The 19297-nt window shown below is 42.1% G+C and overlaps 1 protein-coding gene across 2 annotated transcripts in view; it reads right to left on the reverse strand.

The window, feature by feature from the left end:
• ABHD17C (abhydrolase domain containing 17C, depalmitoylase) overlaps positions 1 to 19297 on the reverse strand; it is a 62111-nt gene that overhangs the window by 1604 nt on the left and 41210 nt on the right. For both annotated transcript variants that reach the window (XM_055277484.2, XM_055277483.2), the window contains one exon: positions 4343 to 4522. In XM_055277484.2, coding sequence (XP_055133459.1) covers positions 4343 to 4522 — 180 coding nt within the window. The remainder of the gene's footprint in view (positions 1 to 4342; positions 4523 to 19297) is intronic.

Consider the following 19297-nt stretch of genomic DNA (forward strand, 5'->3'; position numbering starts at 1 on the left):
TGTTTTGTTTTGTTTTTAAATTAAGGACTTTATCTTTTAAAGCAGTTTTAGGTTCACAGCATAATTGAGAGGAAGGTACAGAGATTTCCCAGATACCTCCTTGTCCCCACACATGCACAGCCTCCCCGATTATCAATATCCCCTACCACAGCAGTATATTTGATGAACCTACATTAACATATCATAACAGTTTGGCTTTTTCTTGCTTTATTTTTTTCTGGTAATTTAGTTTTTTTTCTTAAATCAACTTTGCATTTTAGAATAATTTTGAATTTGCAGGAAAGGTGTAAAGAGAATACAGTGTATACAAAAATCAGCCAGGCATGGTGGCGCATGCCTGTAATCTCAGCTACTCGGAAGAATGAGGCAGGAGAATTGCTTGAACTGGGAGTGGGAGGTTGCAGTGAGCTGAGATCACACCACTGCACTCCAGCCTGGGCAACAGAGTGAGACTCTGTCTCAAAAAAAAGAAAAGAAAAGAAAAGAAAAGAAAAGAAAAGAAAAGAAAAGAAAAAGATAATACAGTGCCCCGACATACTCCTAACACATTTCCTATAAGGTTAACATTGTACATTACCGTGATACATCTGTCAAAACTAAAACACCAACGTTGGTGCATTACTATGAACTAAACTCCAGACTTTATTTGGATTTCACTAGTTTTTCCACTAATGTCCTTTTTCTGTTCCAGGATCCAAACAATAATACCACACTGCATTTGGCTGTTGTGTTTGTTAAAGTATTTTATTAAAGACAGAACTCTTCAGAGCATCAGACTAGCAAACTAGTAACTACTATTTTTATATATTATTTTGTATATTATTTTTAGATTTTTTTATATTTATATATTATTTTTCAAGAGAATTTAAAAAAGGGCCAGAACTTAACATATCAAATGAATGTCTCTTTGGAAAGCTGGACACTTAATCTGCTGCCACTCAAGTCTTCAGAATTCTGAAAGCTACCATCAGAATTGACTCAAAGATACACACCCCATTTCATAAAAGCAAGCGCCTCGTTTTAAAAAAATAAAAACTGTACTATTTAGCTTGAAAACTTAATGTAATGCCTAGATTTTATTCCAAATGACTTCTCTACAAAAATCAAATCTACTCTCAAAGGATGAATATTTGAGGATCTTGAAAACAATATGCTTCAGGCTCTGAAAGCATATCCGAAAGAGGAATCCAAAAGACTTAAGCATTGGTTGAGCTGGGTGTGTAGGTGACTTCTCTGATCGGGATATCGGGATAACAGTCATTTCATCCACAAATAAATCAAGAGAAATGGCTCTCTCTCCATTCTGTCCTGCCAAAGAGCCTCTTGTAGTTTACTTCTCTTTCCATATTTGATCCTAGTCGAAGTTACAAAAGGATACCAATTAGTACTATTTGTGGGAATCTTTTTGTTAAAAGTAACAGCTAACATTTTTTAAACATTTACCATAGCCGGGTGCTTTGCACTGAACACACAAAATCTATTTTAATATTTAATGAAACACAGTGAGAGGAATGACCACCTCTGTTGTATCAAGGAGGAAACTGAAGCTCAGAGAGATTATTAAATAACAGGAATGAGGTCGTGGAGATAATAAAGAGCTCTAACATCAATTACACATTCCAAAGATCTACAAACAACTGTCATCTAGCCTTTATTAAAAACTAGGAAGCCGCGGATCACTTCAAGACATCCCAGAAAGATTGCAAAACCTCATCAGCCACGTAATTTGCAAAGATCAGAGCCACTGTGGCAGTATTCAATTATGCACATTAGAAATCTTATTTGGAAACCTGCTTTCCCCCTATATTTAATTTTAAAGTGACTTCCTTTAAGAGAGTTCAATTATACTCAATTAAAAAGATATTTACTCAACAGTTACAATGGGCCTGGGACTATGCTCCACGCTGTAGCTTAGGAGAATCTCCACTGCCTGCAGGGTGTATTTAAAGTTGACTGCCATCATCTGATCCCAAGTGTAAAGGAGGTAAAAGAAAATAAACTATAAATGAAATACTAATCTGGATTCCTTTTCCTTTCTTAAAAATTTGTTTTAATATTAAAAGGAAATGTGAAAGTAACCTCCTTTAAGGAGAGGGACACAGATGATTCTGCCATTTGGCAACAATGGACATACTAAGAAAATGTTTACCAAATTCAAATTCAATTCATGATGAAAGTCAATGCAACCATTAATGGTTTGAAATCTATCATATTAATAATTTATGGCATTAAATACGAGGATTTGTCTCCCTTGTTGTCTCCAATCACCAGCCTTTTAAAAAATTTTTTTAAGAGACAGGGTCTTGCTCTGTTGCCCAAGCTGGAGTAAAATAGTGTAATCCTGGCTCACTGCCACCTCAAAGTCCTGGGCTCAAGGAATCTTCCCACCCCGGCCTCCTGAGGAGCTGGGACTATAGATGTGTACCACTATGGCTGGCTAACTTGTTAATCTTTTTCTGTAGTGACAGGATCTTGCTGTGGTGTTGCCCAGGTTGGTCTTGTACTCCTGGTCTCAAATGATACTCCGGCCTTGGCCTCAAAAAGTGCTGGCATTACAGGTGTAAGCCACTGTGCCTGTCCTCCAATTCTGACCTTAATTCAATAAATTACTTAACCTCTCATTTCCTCATCTGTAAAATGAGCACAGTAATTGGACAAACATCTTTTTTTTTTTTCCTTTGGAGACAGAGTCTTGCTCCGTCACCTAGGCTGGAGTGAAGTGGCGCGATCTCGGCTCACTACAACCTCCGCCTCCTGGGTTCAAGCAATTCTCATGCCTCAGCCTCCCCAGTAGCTGGGATTACAGGCGTGTACCACCATGCTCGTCTAATTTTTTTTTTTGTATTTTTAGTAGAGACGGGGTTTCACCATGTTACCCAGGCTGGTTTCAAACTCCTGAATTCTGGCAATCCACCCTCCTCAGCCTCCCAAAGTACTGGGATTACAGGCGTGAGCAATCGTGCTCGGCTGACAACTTCTTAAGACTCTTGTAAAGATGAAGGGGGGCCATGAACATGAAATGCATAGCCCGATACCTGCCATACCAAATAAACTCAGACAAGATTAGTTGCTAATTTGTTGTTAATCATTTGCAATTTGTTGGGATGGCTGTATTTTAAGGTATATGCTAATTTAAAAGCCAGGAAAAAAAAAAAAACCTATTAGTTTTGTTGCCAGGGTAACTCCCCGCATTGCTTCCCACAAACATGCTAAGTATCCGTCTTTCAGCAAACTGGCCTCTCATTACCAATTCAGCACAAATAAGGCCACATTTGAGAGGCACATTAGCCCTACTTAGCATTCCCAGCCACGCCACTAGAAATTTGCAGTGCAACTTTCCCATGAAGCCAAATCTCATTGAATCCTGGTACAAACTGCACAAAACTGAAGTTCACCCAAGGTGTTAACAGAAGGTTCCCTTCTGTGAAAGGAGACAGTCTGTATAATAGATGTTTATGTAACCAAACGATGATCTTTTATTTTTTTTCCAGTAATAGCAGGATGAAAGCAATTAATGGGTCAATCAAAAACCTTAAAGCTATGTCTTCTTTCTGCTGGGGTTTTTCTATAAAATGGCAACATAAGCTGGGCCAGTCCTGGGGTAACAATCCTAGGCCCCTTTAGCAAGCACTGTGGGAAAGGCGTAAGGGGCAAAATATTTTGTATTAAAAATACTTTCCTCATGCAGGCACCTCTGCAGGAGTGAGATCTTCTGGTCAAAGCGGTAGAGCAGAATAGGGGGTGGCAGGTGAGTGTGTTCATTTATACCATTCCTGCGGCTATTTACTGAAGATCAAAGCCTGGCTTGTCAAGTAACTCACTTTGCCTTTATCCTTCTATTTGCAAAGATTAACTGAGCATGGTACCTTTTCCCTTACCTGTACTGTCCAACTGAAAAAGTAAGAGAAATTTCCAAACTGTGCTTGCTTCAAGTTTGTGAATGTCTACACCACTAGTTGCCCCATCACACATATTGTATGCAGCTCAAGATTCAACAAGAAGTGTCTCTGAATGAATGAGCGAGTGCTGAACTGTAAGTTCCTTTAGGATGTATGGGTGCTGTTAAAAATCGTGTATATTAGAGCTCAATCAATTAACCCTAGGCGTCAGTATACTCAAGGTCCTTATACATCATCTGGGAGATTTTCACAAGTGAGTCAGGCCTGGGAGGATAAAATCTCTGGATAGTGTGTGTCATATTTGCTCCCACATGCCCTGTGGCACCCAGCACAGGGTCTGACGTATGGCTGCATTCAATAAATATTTACACAGCTAATGGGAGCATCAGATATAAACACGGTCATTGGCTGACTTACCACTTGTTGGACAAGCATGAACTTACCTGGGGAAAGCATCAAAGCAGTATGTTTTCCTGGTATCCGGAAAAGCCACACGCAAACCAGACATCAGAGGGGAATGGAGAATTACCGCTGCGCATTCATACCTCGAGGCCAAGTCTACCGTGGGGACAGTCCCAATGCTCTGACCATAGAGGATAATGTTCTCGGGACTCACGCCATACCTGGAGAAATCAGAGGTTGTATGCCATTAGCTAAGGTATGAAGAAAGAGAGAAAGGGACAGAGAAACCCGTATCTTAAACCCATTAATTTCCCACATCCACCAGCTTAAAACCGTATCATCTAACTTGTACACTTTAGTTTAAGATGAATGTGAGCCTGACAAAAACAAATGTTAGGGGCCTGTTTTGGTACTAAGTGACTATGATTCTGCCTTCCACAACATTTGCAAAAAACAATAAACATGATATTATTTTTCTGGCTAATTAAATATATGCTTTATAAATTTCATTTCAGTAGCTACAGAGATGGTCATCTCACTTCCTATTATTCCCCCTTTATATTTTCTTTGCTAATCATAAACACACTTCTGAAGTAAAAACAAAAGCAGGTTTGGCAAATTGCAATATTAAAAACTCGAAGCAAAGTTTTCATGATACAAAATATATTAACATTTATCAGAAAAAGATTTACTGGAAGACAATTAATTTGAAGACAATTATATTTTCTTTAGTCTCTCTCAGGGTTAAACCCTTCCAAGTCTTTCAATCCATCAGTGGGTTCCGATCCATTCTCTTCAAATTGTTAGCTACGTAAAGGGCTGTGTGGAATGCAGGCTTCATTTCCCAGCCTCCCTTGCAGCCTGGTGTGTGCAGAGACCTAAGTTCCAGCCAACCGCATGTCAGCAGAAGTGACAGGAGCAAGCTCCAGGTCATGCTTTAAAGTGAATGGTGTGCTTTCCCCATCCCTTCCGCCTTCCTGGTGGTGGCAAGTAGATCACAGTGAGCCACCTCAGCCCATGCAGAAGGATGCGGCACCCTAGATATGATTGTGGAACAAAATAGAAGGAACCCGGGAAAATGCATGCTCTCTTATTATCCTACAAAGGATATCCAGAATATCTAAGGAGTGCTTAGAAATGAAAAAGAAAAAGACAAATGGGCGAAAGAAATGAAGACGAATATCTAATACACACATAGAAAGATGTGATAATTTCACTAGAACATGAAGATGCAAATTAAATCCATGAGTTACTATTTTATACCCAAACAACAGGCAAAAATGAAGAAGCCAGACAATGTTGAAAGATGGCAAGGACATGGAAAAGTGGAACGCCGTTACTTTGTAAATTAGTACAAGCACTTGGGAAAACAATTCAACATTATCTGGAAAAGTTGAAGCCAGTGAGCCAACGATTCTCCTTTTCCGAATAAATACGTATTGTAGCTTCAGGACAATATGAAATGCTTTCTGATAACAGCCTTCAGTGAAAAAAACTATCAATCCACAGCTGATGGAAATGGCAGGATTTCAGCCCAACTTCCTCCCCTCCGAGCTCCAAGAAACTCCACGGAAAAATGGAGGCCTCAAAGAAAGAATTCAGGGCATTGGAACATGCTTTATAGAGAGCACCACACCTGGGTTGTGCCATGGAGAGAGGAATTAAACACAGGGAGGTGAGGACTTTCTATGGGAGGCGTGCAACGCATAACCAATGCAGCAGCAGGAAAGTACCGGGTCGGCCAGCCGGCGGGGGATGTGCTAGGATAGCGTGAATTGGAAGCTAAAGGGTTACGGGCTGTCCTGGAGATGAGGGCCACTGGAGTGTCCAAGGGCGAGGTGACAATGGCAGGCAGGAGATGACAGCATGAAAAGGAAGCTGGGAGATCCGGCAGGGGACTATTAAGAATCATGCAGAAGAGAGGAAATAAAAGATTGTAACAAAAACAGCATCCATCCTCCATTTCTAAAGTGAAGTGTCTGTGTGGCCCTGCAACTTGACACCATCCAATAAAACTGTGCCTATAGAAGAGGCCCCCAGATGCAGGTTTTTCCTGGCGTTCTTGCCTGGGGCTTCATTCCCGTTGGCGTAACAGGTTATTAAAAAATGGTCAGCACGGGCAGTTTTGGTGGGGAGGTTTGAGGAAACAACTGATAGAGCAGCATCCTGTGCCCAAATCCACATCAGAGACCACGGATTTTCAAACAGAAAGCACCCTCCACGAGGACTAAATGGGGAGAGGGGTTGGAAAGGAACACTGTTCTCATGTCTCAATGCTGAAGGTAAGCTGTCCCAGGGATCTCCCCAGCAGCAACTGCCACCAAGATCCTTCTTTCATGGCCTGGGAGGGCTGTTTCAGCAGGAGTTCTTAACCTAAAGCCCAGGGAGTCTTTGGGGAGGGCATAAATAACATCAGGGGTCTCCTCCTCCCTCCACAATGTTCATCAGATTTTCAAAGTAGTCTACGACCCCAGAAAGCATATGGACCATGAGATATGGCATTACAGGGAGTCTGCAGACACCTGGAGAGAGAGAGCCTCCAATTTCCACATTTGGGGATGGGTTCTTTCCACAATGACCACTCTTGTGGACAGGGCATTCATTTTGCTATCAGTTATTTTTAAAAATCGTACGTAAATCAAAGAAAATGTAAGAGGAGGAGAGAAGTGAAAACTGAAGGCAGTTAATGAATGACACACAGAAGATTAAGAGATGATTAATACTGAATATCAAAAATAAAGTAAAAGACTTCCAGGTAAAAATGGCAACCAGACTAGCCCTCACCTTCTTTGATAAAATCTGGTCTGAGAGGATTATATAGGATAACATTATCACAGTTATGAGGAAGTGTTCATTTTACTTCTCATGACGAGTCCAACATATGTTTTCAAGATCCTGTCTTCTATACAAGACGCCATGGGACTTTACAAGCTCAGAGGTTGCACTGAATAAAGGAAGGAACAGGCACACTGACCCAAGAGGCACAGCCCAGGAGACAAGGCAGAGGGAAGCGCCCTGGCCATCAGGCAGGCAGCTCTTTCTCCTGCCAATGTCCTGGACCAGCCATCCTCAGAGATCATGACCTTCTTTAAATGCCTTCTGGAGAAGCTAGAGCTATTGTGCTTGAGGATTCTCAGTTCCTAGCCTTCGGTTCTCAGCACTAGGACACAACCAGTACCAGTCTCTACAAAGCCCACCTTTGATTCCAATGGACTCACATCCTTCGTGACAACCAACTCAAAGTTTCACTGAAAAATGTCACCAGGTAAAACACAAAAAGCACTAGTCATAAAGAAAAAAAAAAGACAGAAAGTATTACATTAAAATTAAGAACTTCCGGTCATCAGAAGACACCCATAAGGAAGTGAAAGGACAAGCCACCAAGTGGGAAAATATATTTGTCACAGAGCCTAGATCTAGCATATACAAATAACTACTACAAATGAATAAGACAATTGACTAAACAAGAAAAATAGAATTTCACAAAATGAGAAAAAAAGAGGGGAGGGAAAGACAGAGAAAGAGAAAAAAAGAGAAGAGTTATTCAACTTCATTAGTAAAAAAGAAAATGCAAATTAAAATAATCATGTGATAACTCTACACATTTACCAGATTGACAAAAATTCAAAAGCCTAACAATATTAAGTGTTGGCAAGGATGTGTACAAGAATGCTTATTCACTGTTGATGGGGATTTATGTTGATAGAATCAGTTCAGAAAAAGTTTGGCAATATTAAGTGACATGATTTATTAGCACATACCCAGGAACCTAGCAATTCTACTCCAAGATAAATTCAACACACAAATAAGTGCTTACATATACCAGAAATATCTACTAGACTGAGTGCATGTCTACACAGTTAGAGACAGCCCTAAGGTATATCAACAGCAGAGTGGATAAAGAAACTGTGGTATAGTTGTGCTGTAGAATATGTACATGGACACTAAAAGATTCATATTGTTATTTCAATAGTTTTGGGGATACAGGTGGTTTTTGGTTACGTGGATAAGTTCTTTAGTGGTAATTTCTGAGATTTTGTTGCACCCGTCACCACCAGTGAATCTTAAAGTCATGCTGTTAAGGCTGGGCATGATGGCTCATGCCTGTAATCCCAGCACTTTGGAAGGCCAAGGTGGGAAGATCACTTCAGACCAGTAGTTTGAGACCAGCCTGAGCAAAAAAGCAAGACCCCATCTCCACAAAATAGAAAAAATTAGCTGGGCAAAGTGGCATCACCTGTAGTCCAAACTACTTGGGAGGCTGAGGTGGGAGGATCACTTGGGCCCAGGAGGTCGAGGCTGCAGTGAGCAGTGTTCGTGCCACTGTACTCCAGCCTGGGTGACCCTCTTAAAAAAAAAAAAAATGCTGTTAGGGAAAAGAGGCAGATACAACAGAACACATACTATGTGACACCATTTACAAAAACTTAAACCTACCAAAATTAAACATCATTGTTTAGGGATATTTAATTGGGTGGTAAGCCTATAAAGAAAAGCAAGGAAGTGAATCACTAAAGTTAGGATAGTGATTACAGGCAAAAAGGGAAAGGGTCATCACTGGAGAGAAGCATGTCCTTCCTGGGGGTTGTAAATGCTGGGGATAGTCTATGTCACACCACAAGTGTTCCTTTTATAAGTCATTAAGCTGGATATCCGTGTTTTATGAACTTTTATGTATGGCAGTTATATTTCATGACAAAAAAATTCTTTAAAAGTTCACCAGATACTTCAGATATGGAGACAGCCCTCACAAAACTGTGACAACTCATGGTAGATTTTGTGCTAAAAATAAACCTCATAAGGCAACATCAGACCATTAAAAATGATGTCTCATAAAGAATTAACATGGGGAAACACTCGTTAATTTTAACAAAAAGCAATAAAACGGAGCTTACAAAAACAGGGTCACAATTACATTTCTAAAAAGAAACCTTTACATGGAAAAGGGACTTGAAAGCAATACATGAAAATGTAATAACTGTTGTCTTCAGGTGGTGAAGTAGTTTTTCTTCTTTCAAATTTTCTTTCCTAATTTCCTTTAGTTATTAGGCAGTGACTTGTTGGGAAAAAAGGGAAGCAGTATCACTAGTCCTTTCTGTGTGGAGTCAGTAGGCATGCTGCTAACTGCCAGCGTTTTTCAAAGGGCTCAGAAAACAAGAGCGTGCTAAGCCAAACGCTCAGATTTGTTAGTACGGTGTTAAGGACTTTGTCATTGCTTTTTCCTGTCTTTACTATACTGTTTGACAACAAATGAGGAACCAAGGAGGTAGATAATTCTGTGAAAGTATCAGGATTTTTAGCAGAACAGTAAGAGGCCTCTGTTCTAACACCCGGTTTTAGCAGGTGAGGACAACTCTTTTTACTGTAGTACTAGGATTTTTTTTTTCTATCAAAGTATTAGACTAGTGACCTCTATGCCAATGGTTCCAAAATGAGAAGTATCAGAATTACTTGGGAAATTATTATTATTTTTATTTATTTATTTTTCATGTAAACTCCCTGGCTCTACACTTACTAATTCTGATCCAGTGGGTGTGTGGATTCTTCAAACTAAACACTGACTGACATTGGGCAAAAAGAATTGGACTAGAGCCTAAGGCCCCTCTAGTTCTCAGATTAAATTACATAAAAGACAGAGGGGGGAAAAAGAGACAATGAATTAAGTTTCTGGGAAACATAGGTCAGTTTAACATCATAGCTTTAGAAAAAAGATAACAGGATCACGTGAAAAGTATTTTCTCAAAAACATTAACAGTTCCAAAGTCTAAAGCCTTTATTTTAGAATAAAACAGAAGTTAAACTCTACCAGTCTGGAATAAGGCAGTATTTTTGGAGCAGCCAGAAACAATATAGGTGACACAGAAGACGTATTCATGGCCAGGCACAGTGGCTCATGCTTGTAATCCCAGCACTTTGGGAGGCTGAGGCGGGCGGATCACGAGGTCAGGAGATAGAGACCACGGTGAAACCCCGTCTCTACTAAAAACACAAAAAATTAGCCGGGCGTGGTGGCGGGCGCCTGTAGTCCCAGCTACTCGGAGAGGCTGAGGCAGGAGAATGGCGTGAACCCGGGAGGCGGAGCTTGCAGTGAGCCGAGATCGCGCCACTGCACTCCAGCCTGGGTGACAGAGCGAGACTCCGTCTCAAAAAAAAAAAAAAAACAAAAAAAAAACAGAAGTTAAACCCTACCTACCAGTCTGGAATAAGGCAGTATTTTTGGAGCAGCCAGAAACAATATAGGTGACACAGAAGACGTATTCACGGCCAGGCAGGGTGGCTCACGCCTGTAATCCTAGCACTTTCGGAGGCCGAGGAGTGCGAACTCCTTGAGGCCAGCCTGGGCACAAAGTGAAACCTTATCTTTACTAAAAATACAAAAAATTAGTTGGGCATGGTGCTGTGCGCCTAGTAGCGTCCCTGCTACTAGGGAGGCTGAGGTGAGAGGATCACCTGAGCTCATGAAGTTGAGGCTGCAGTGAGCTGAGATCGCACCACTGCACTCCAGTTTGGGCAATGGGAGTGAGACCTTGTCTCCAAAAAAACAAAACAAAATGAAACAAAAAGATGTATTCATGCAGGATTTTTAGCATTTTTAGTTATGATTTGCTATTTTGGGGAGTATCACAATGGGAAAAGGTCAAAAATGATTCCTGCTAGTAAGCATGACCTTTGTGGGAAAGACGCAGGGAGGACAGGCACAGCAGCAGGGCCTACACACAGCGCTTTCTATCCCTAAGGCAGCTTTTTAAAAGTAAACATTCCTGCTCCCCAAATACAAATACACAGCCGGTAGTGGGTGAGTGCGGATCTAGAGGCCTTGGGGGCACTCCTCCACAGAGTACACCAGGCCAGACCATTCTCCTTCCCCTGCCCATTTGCCCCTGCTCCCTGGCATTGTTGAAGACATGTTGGTTCTTAATAAGGGCTAACCTTCCACTTGAACGCCAGATTCTTACCCCTCCCAGAACTTGAAGAATCTCCTCCCCGCCCCTGTAAAATTTCAGTCTTTATTCTCTCAACGCCACAGATATATCCAAGTCTCTGAATCTAAGAAAGGCCCTGTTTTCATCAGCACTCTGTGCTTGAGGCCACAGCCCCATCTCTTACCTCCATTTCCCCACCACACCATCCTCCCACCCACTCAACCCTAAGCCCTCTGAAACCTGCCTTCCGCTCCTATGACATCTTGCAAACAGCTATCAGAAGTACCAAACCCAACCACTTTTTCTCACTTCTCATCCAGTTCAACTTCTGCTTGGCAGTTCACATTGAGAACGATGCCTTCCTTCTTAAAATCCATTCCTAGGCCTCTGAGACACCGAGTCACTCTTGGTTCCTCCTCCTGCCCCTGCCACAAATAGGCCTGGCCTACTTCACTGGCTCATCTTCCCCAAGCTCTAGTCTTACTATCACACTCTTACATTTTCTTTCCTACAATCTCATTTAACCCCAGGACTTCATCTAGCAGCTCTATGCTGGCCTGATGGCTAATTTTATGTATCAACTAGCTTGGGATAAGGGATGCCCAGACATCTGGTAAAACATTATTTCTGGGTGTGTCTGTGAGGGTGCTTCTGGAAGAGACTAGCGTTAAATCAGTAGACTGGGTAAAGAAAGCATCATCAATCCATTGAGAGCCTAGAAAGAACAGGCTGGACAACAGGAAAATTCTCTCTCTCTTCTTGAGCTGGGACATCGATCTCCTGCCCTTGGACACTGGAGATCCTGGTTCTAAGACCTTCAGACTTCAGGACATACACTTGTATCCTTCCCCTGCCCACTCTCACCCCCCTGGCAAGATTCTCAGGCCTTTGGCCTCCAAGTGGGAATGCTGCACCATCAGCTCCTCCTGGTCCTCAGGCCTTTGGACTGGGATGAATTACATCACTGGCTTTCCTGGGTCTCCAGCTTGCAGATGGGAGATCACGGACTTGGCCTCCATAATCATGTGAGACAACTCCCATAAAAAAATCTCCTCTTATATATCTATATACAGTAGAGTCCTCCCACCAGATTCATGGTTTTGCTTTTCATGGTTTCCATTACCTGCAGTTCAACTGCAGTCTGAAAATATTACATAGAAAATTCCAGAAATAAATAATTCCTAATTCTGAGCAGCATGATGAAATCTCAAATTGTCCCACTCCGTCCCACCTGGGATGTGAACCCTCCCTTTGTCCAGCACACAGAGTCTACACTACCTGCCCATTAGTCACTTAGTAGCTGGCTGCATTATCAGATCAATTGTCATAGTATTGCAGACTTGTGTTCAAGTAACCCTTATTTTACTTCACGAGGGCTCCAAAGCACGAGAGGTGATGCTGGCAATTCGGATATGCCAAAGAGAAGTTGCAACATGCTTCCTTTAAGTGAAAAGGAAGTTCCCAACTTAATAAGAAAAAAGACAACTGCTGCTGAAGTTGGTAAGATCTACAGTAAGAACAAATCTTTTACTTGTGAAATTACGAAGAAAAAAATTGTGCTAATTTTGCTGCATGTACAGGGCTTCCTTTAAGTGAATAGGAAGTTCTCAACTTAATAAGAAAAAAGACAACTGCTGCCAAAGTTGGTAAGATCTACAGTAAGAACAAATCTTTTACTTGTGAAATTACGAAGAAAAAAAATTGTGCTAGTTTTGCTGCATGTACAGGGCTCAGGACTATCCTCAGTTTCAGGTATCCACTGGGGGTCTTCATCTTTTTTTAATGCATTAAAAAAACAGCTGCTGGGCATCTCCCTTGGACCAGACATGAAACCTTCAGAGGACAGAAAGATGAATGCAATATGTTTGGTGGCCTCCAGGAGCTGAGAGTCTAACTGGGGAGCAAAGACATACATATAAAAGGGGAGCACGAGCAGAAGCAAGGCTATATGTAAGATGAGTAATTTGGACATAGATGTCATGGCAGATGAAGGAAGGGGATCAAGACCAGGCAGGGTACAAGCTATGTGGGCAATGGCAATGTCTGCTCTTGGTCAACTACTGATCTGTTTCCATGTCCACTAAACACATATTTTCATCAGATTCTCCCTGGACTTCATGAAATCTGTGGTCCTGACTTAAATGTGTAAGTAGATATTTTCTGCACACTCTTCTCCAGGGAAAGGTTATTCTCACCAGTGAGACTAAACATATTCACTTTACAACAGAGTCTCAAGATAGAGTGTCATCATATTTTGCCAAGATGAGTCTAGGACTGTACAGCTGGCCCCTGGGTCCCACGGCAGGTTCTGACACTGAAATCTGACTGAAGGGCTCAGATTTATGTAGAAGGACTGGAATTGGGACAAAACGTCTTGATATTAATGATAAGAATGCTGAGGCAGTAAAGAACCATCATCATGACCTGTATCCCCTCACATTTCTTCCAGGCCAGAATTCTTATCCATATGTCTCTGTACCTGAGCACAGTCCATCATCTTCAGCCCTTGGCGTTATAAACCCCAGAATCCTTTGACCTCTTGACCATCCTACTTTGGCCAACTCCCAGTCCTGGGAGTTGGCTTAGGTAAGGGGATTTGCCAGAGGGAGAAGGCAGGAAGGCAGACGGTTGATGTATTCTCCTACTACTGAAACCACAGGCCCATCCAAATGACCAGTGCAGTGAGTACAGCCTAGAAAATGGAATCCATGATGTTTCTGATCAGCATCTATCATAAGGGCTCAAAACTCATTCAGTCTTGGGACATGTGTTTCTTCCGTCTAAGGAACTCAAGATATAGCTCAGAAGAAAGGATACTAACATGGCAGCAACAGGCAGTGTCCTGTTGCAAGTGGAAGACCAGCAGGGAGAAGTCACAGAAAAGTAAGTAATGAGGTCAAGTCTACCACAGGTCTGAGCAGGTGGCAAGATTAAAGCTGTTGGACATAGTATCAAGGGCTTAGTTAAGCAATAGAATCAGGAAGTCGGCATGTGTGGAAAGGGTAGGGCAAGAAAACAAAACAAATGAAAACAAACCTAGGCACTGACCGGGCAGCAGGGATTAGGAAATCAGACAGGGAGCTAGTGCAGCCCCAAGCTCAGAACACACAAAGCATCTGCAGAATAGATGTGTGACACTGGAGGTTTAAAAAGAAAGATGAACAGGCCAAAAGGGAAAAGACTTGAGTAGGGGAGAACTCAGACAGCAGCCCACTTGCAAATTCAAGGAAATACCCAAATGACACAGAACAACGGCGGCTGTATCGGTCCACTTTGTGTTGCTATAAAGGAATACCTGAGACAGACTGAATAATTTATAAAGAACAGAGGTTTATTTGGCTCATGGTTCTGCAGGCTATACAAGCATGGGACCAGTACTTGCTCCACTTCTGGTGAGGCTTCAGGAAGCCTTTCTCATAGATGGTGAAGGGGGAAGCAGCATGTCACATGGTGAGGGAGAGAGCAAGAGAGATGTCAGGTTCTTTTTAAGCAACCAGCTCTCATATGAACTAATATAATAGAGAGAACTCATTACCATGGGGAGGGCACCAAGCCATTCATGAGGGATCCACCCCCATGACCCAAACAGCTCCCAACAGACCCCATCTCCAACACTGGGGGTCACATTTCAACATGAGATTTGGAGGGGACAAATATCTAAACCATATCAAGGGCAAAATCAGGAAGGATTCTGATTTAAAATACATACAAAACCGAAAATTCAACATGTAGGGCAGTAGCTAAGGCATGCTTAATGGAGTTGTTGCCTGTGGAACCTGGCAGTCAGGATGAAAGAGAGCTCACAGGTAGGCTGTGAGTTCAGGGGAGGCTTCTCTACCTTTGAAAGGATGAGGTGAAGAACAAAGTATTTTCTGCATCAGCGAAAGGTGCTTAATAAATGTTTGCTGTTGACTACACCATGTCATTCTGAAAATGTTCTCCTCTGGTTCCCTCAATACCACATTAGCTAGATTTACCCTGCTCTTTCTGGGCACTCTTCTTCTGTTTCCTTTGGTCACTCCTCTTTCTTCTCCCACACAACAGGTTGGCATCCCTCAAAGCTCAATCCTCACCCCTTTCTGGCATCTTTCATCTTCAAATTGATTTCCTTGTATTAATAGAACTTGTCCAATGCCAGCATCTAGCACAGTGGTTGACATATAGTAGTTATATGATAAATACTTATTAAATGAATAAATGGGTGGCCAGACTCTCTAAAGTTTATTCATCTGCCCCCAGTATTTCATCTGAACTCTAGCCTCCCCACCCTTCCTTTCTTTTGATGCTTCTTCCTGAGCACTCCATCACTTCACATGTAACATCTCCCAAACTTGACACTTCATATTGATTCCCCAATCTTTCTGTTTCTATCAATCACCATGCCCTATATCTCATGGGCTTGGGAACTAGGATGAATTTTTCACCTTTCTCTCCCCTTTGTCTCTCACACACTTGTAGTCACTAAGTCCCACCATTTCTAACTTTGAGATGTTTTACAGACCCATTGTTTCTCTGACACCACTTCTGTTGCTTTGTGGTGGGCTACAAATGGCAGCATCTTTTGGACAATTAATCAGGGTCTGCCTTCTGTTTGGTTTGTGAACCTGCACAGTTTGCCCAATGATGAACATCTCCATCCAGGTACCCAGAGTCTGTTACCCAGAGTCTTTTTTTTTTTTTTTTTTTTGAGACAGAGTCTCGCTGTCGCCCAGGCTGGAGTGCAGTGGCGCGATCTCGGCTCACTGCAGGCTCTGCCCCCTGGGGTTCATGCCATTCTCCTGCCTCAGCCTCCCGAGTAGCTGGGATTACAGGTGCCTGCCACCTCGCCCGGCTAATTTTTTGTATTTTTAGTAGAGACGGGGTTTCACTGTGTTAGCCAGGATGGTCTCGATCTCCTGACCTCGTGATCTGCCCGCCTCGGCCTCCCAAAGTGCTGGGATTACAGGCGTGAGCCACCGCACCGGGCCTCCAGAGTCTTTCTGGAAACTTTACTCTTGCTGCCTGTACATCCCTCTCCATGGTGCTCAGACTGCCCCACAGGGACCTTGGCTGCTCAAATTTCCCACCTGTTCTGTCCTATCCTGTTGGTTTCTGTGTATCAGCTTATGGTTGAGAAGGAAGTAGGTGTTACGGTTCTTGACTACTGACCTGGTGTCAATCCATTGCTGTACCCTGACTCATGCTAACAGCATACACTCTGACAGCCTACCAGCTTCCATCCCAGCTTCTCCCTTTTTCCCAAGGCAGAACCTGAGAATCCCCCAGGTATAATCAATGCCCACAGCTGACCTCTTCTCTCCCAGACCTGTTTTCCTTCCAATTCTATCTATATAAACTGCCCCACTCATGTCACTCCCTACTCCAATCCATCCTTCCCAACAGATATATCTTCCTTGAAAAAAGAAAAAAAAACACTTTTTTTTTATGCTGCTTTGTTCATCAAACTCTTTAGGCAATCACTATGCTTAGGATAAAAGTCCATGTCCACAATCTAACCCCATCCAACTATTCCAACCTTTTCTTTTCTCTCCAGGCGGCCCCCCTTCTGCTCTTGTGGCTCAGGCTCTTCCCTCACTGGCTCATAAACACCCCCTGCTAGGAATGTTCTCCCTCCTTGTCATCACCTGGACAACTCTGGGGTCCTTCAGGTCCATTCCAGTCCTACCTCGTCCTTTCATGTTTCTTGACTCCTCCAGTCTACAGACAGAATTTTCTTTCCTGAGCCATCCACTCAGATGCTTAATGACAGGAAGGTGGATGTGTTTAACCGTACCGTGGCCTGCCCTACACTTACAATGACGATGTAAGCTCCACAAGGGTAGATAAAATTGTATCTCCCTTTGGGCAAGTTAACAATTTCCAGGCTCACGGATCAGTGAGTTGGGGGGCACCTTTTGCTTTGAACAGAATGTGATTCTAGCCAAAAGCTGTTTTTGAACAAATTAAAATTAAATTTCAGACACAGTCATCATTCCAGTGGATATATAATCCATTCGAAGTTTACCATCATCTTGGGGATCTAGACAGGAACAGAATCTCTTGTAGCGAAAACAAAGACCGTAATAATATTTAGTAAGCATGTAAGCATTAACGTTTTTAAGCATGATGTAAGATTTTCTTAAAACAGAGCACAAGAAATTAAAGTCTCCCAATTTTTACCAGGGGGAAGCCACAGACCTGAATCATTACTCTTTGTCACAGGCAGTGCGATGTGTGCAGTAATCCCCTTTGCAAGTTTTTGCTCTCAGCCTCTCCCAATGTCTACCATCCTTTTGCAGTCACAGGCTATGCTGAGTACAGGTTGATCAGCACAAATTTAGGTTTTCATTCCCACTCAGCATATGGGAATGGGACACGCCCCCAAGAGCACCCTGAAACCGAGGGTTTGGCAGCCATCTCAGGAGCAAGAGGAAGCACTGAGGCAGGAAGTTCCTGCAATGGAGGCTGACAGCGCCAAGGAGATGGTGTCTCATGGGAATGATCACTTATAAGGTTAAAATCTGTTTGTTTTTGTTTTAATGTAAGGCTTGCTTTTCCTTCTACAACCATGAACAAGCCTGGCCTCCCTGAGACACACTGCATCCTGTTTAAGTTAATGGGCCTTGACTTTGTCCTTTGTCAGGAGCTCTCCCATTTATCTTCAGAGAGGCACGCTTGGCACAGTTCCACTGACTTTGAAGTCAACATTTTAAATATTTCAGAGTTAGAATTCCTAGCGGAAATATCTTAAGACATAGGACGAAGATAAATACACAAGGTAACGTGAATGTTAACTGAAGGATGAGGTCTGAGGATATTGAGAAATCCTAATAACTTTATAAACTTTAGATAAACATTAAAAAAATAAAAAGTAAACTTTAGAGAAAAGCCTCAGAATAAAAAGACTGACTATGCAAGGGAAGCAGGTACGTAAATAGGACGAGCCAGAAAACACAGTCGCCCATGTGGAATACTTTTGCCCTCAGACAAACATTTTAGCCAAAACTTAACAAACATGCTTTATATTTTAATTATGAGGAAGAGGAGGAAAAAAGCATCAATCACCTAAAATGTACTTATTTTTCCTTAAAATACACCTTTGTTTTGAGGAACTGTCAAAAAAAACAAAAACATGTTTGTAGATTTAGAAAACTTTTTAGCATTATACTAAGTAAAATTTCACAAACAGATTTCTATTGGTTGTTCATTCCAATGGTGAAAACAAAGAAAACACATTTTAAAGTATCTGCTGTTTTGGTGCTATTTGAATAAAAATTTAAAGGTTAGTAATGTCTGCTGTATATTTTTTCCTTTTTCCAATTTTTAACTAATTTGATTAAAAGGGACATTTATAAACAGCTCATTATAACCCCTGGAAGTTTCTAAAATCTGGGCACAGTCCAGGAATTCTCCCAACAGTGGTTATAAAAGAAAACATACCAAATAAAGCATTAAGAGTAGGCTCAGTCCCTTCAAGTAACACTGGATGTAAGAAGGGTAAACCATGTGCTCTTGAGTTACAGGTCTTTGGGGAAATAATGAAGGAAATGAGATTCAAACCAAGAAATAACACTAAAACCAAGTATAAATGTAGGCAAAATTAATATTATGGTCAAGTTCATTGGAGTACAGCAAAGAGAATGATCGAAATGGGAACCTGAAAGTCAGAAAAAGCTTCAGGTAGAAGGTGGAGCTTAAAGCCAATGTCAAAGGAGAGGAGATTTAAAAACATGAAGAAAGGCAACAGCAGCAGGGGAGGGAGAGTCTCTCGTGCACAGGGCACTGGAGCCTGCCCTGGCTGGAGCGAGGGTTTGATGTTAGGAAGGGGCAGGGAGGTAAAAACAAGGAGGAAACAGAGTGTGGAAAGGCTTGGGAATGTACACAAGATCTGACAAGGTGGAGGTGGGTGGTGAGTGTGGCAATGGGAAGGAGGGTGATGGGTGGGAAGAAGTGCTTTGCAGATGAGTGTTGCTCTCATCCCACATGTATGTAGCAGGTAGAGGGGCACAGGGAGAGATTCAAAGACAATTCTATAGCTAAGTGTTGAGAAAACTGGCACAAATTGGGAGGTTGGGAAGCAGATAATAGGTAGAG

Source organism: Symphalangus syndactylus, chromosome 5 (assembly GCF_028878055.3).
Source record: "Symphalangus syndactylus isolate Jambi chromosome 5, NHGRI_mSymSyn1-v2.1_pri, whole genome shotgun sequence".
Classification (NCBI taxonomy): Eukaryota; Metazoa; Chordata; class Mammalia; order Primates; family Hylobatidae; genus Symphalangus; species Symphalangus syndactylus.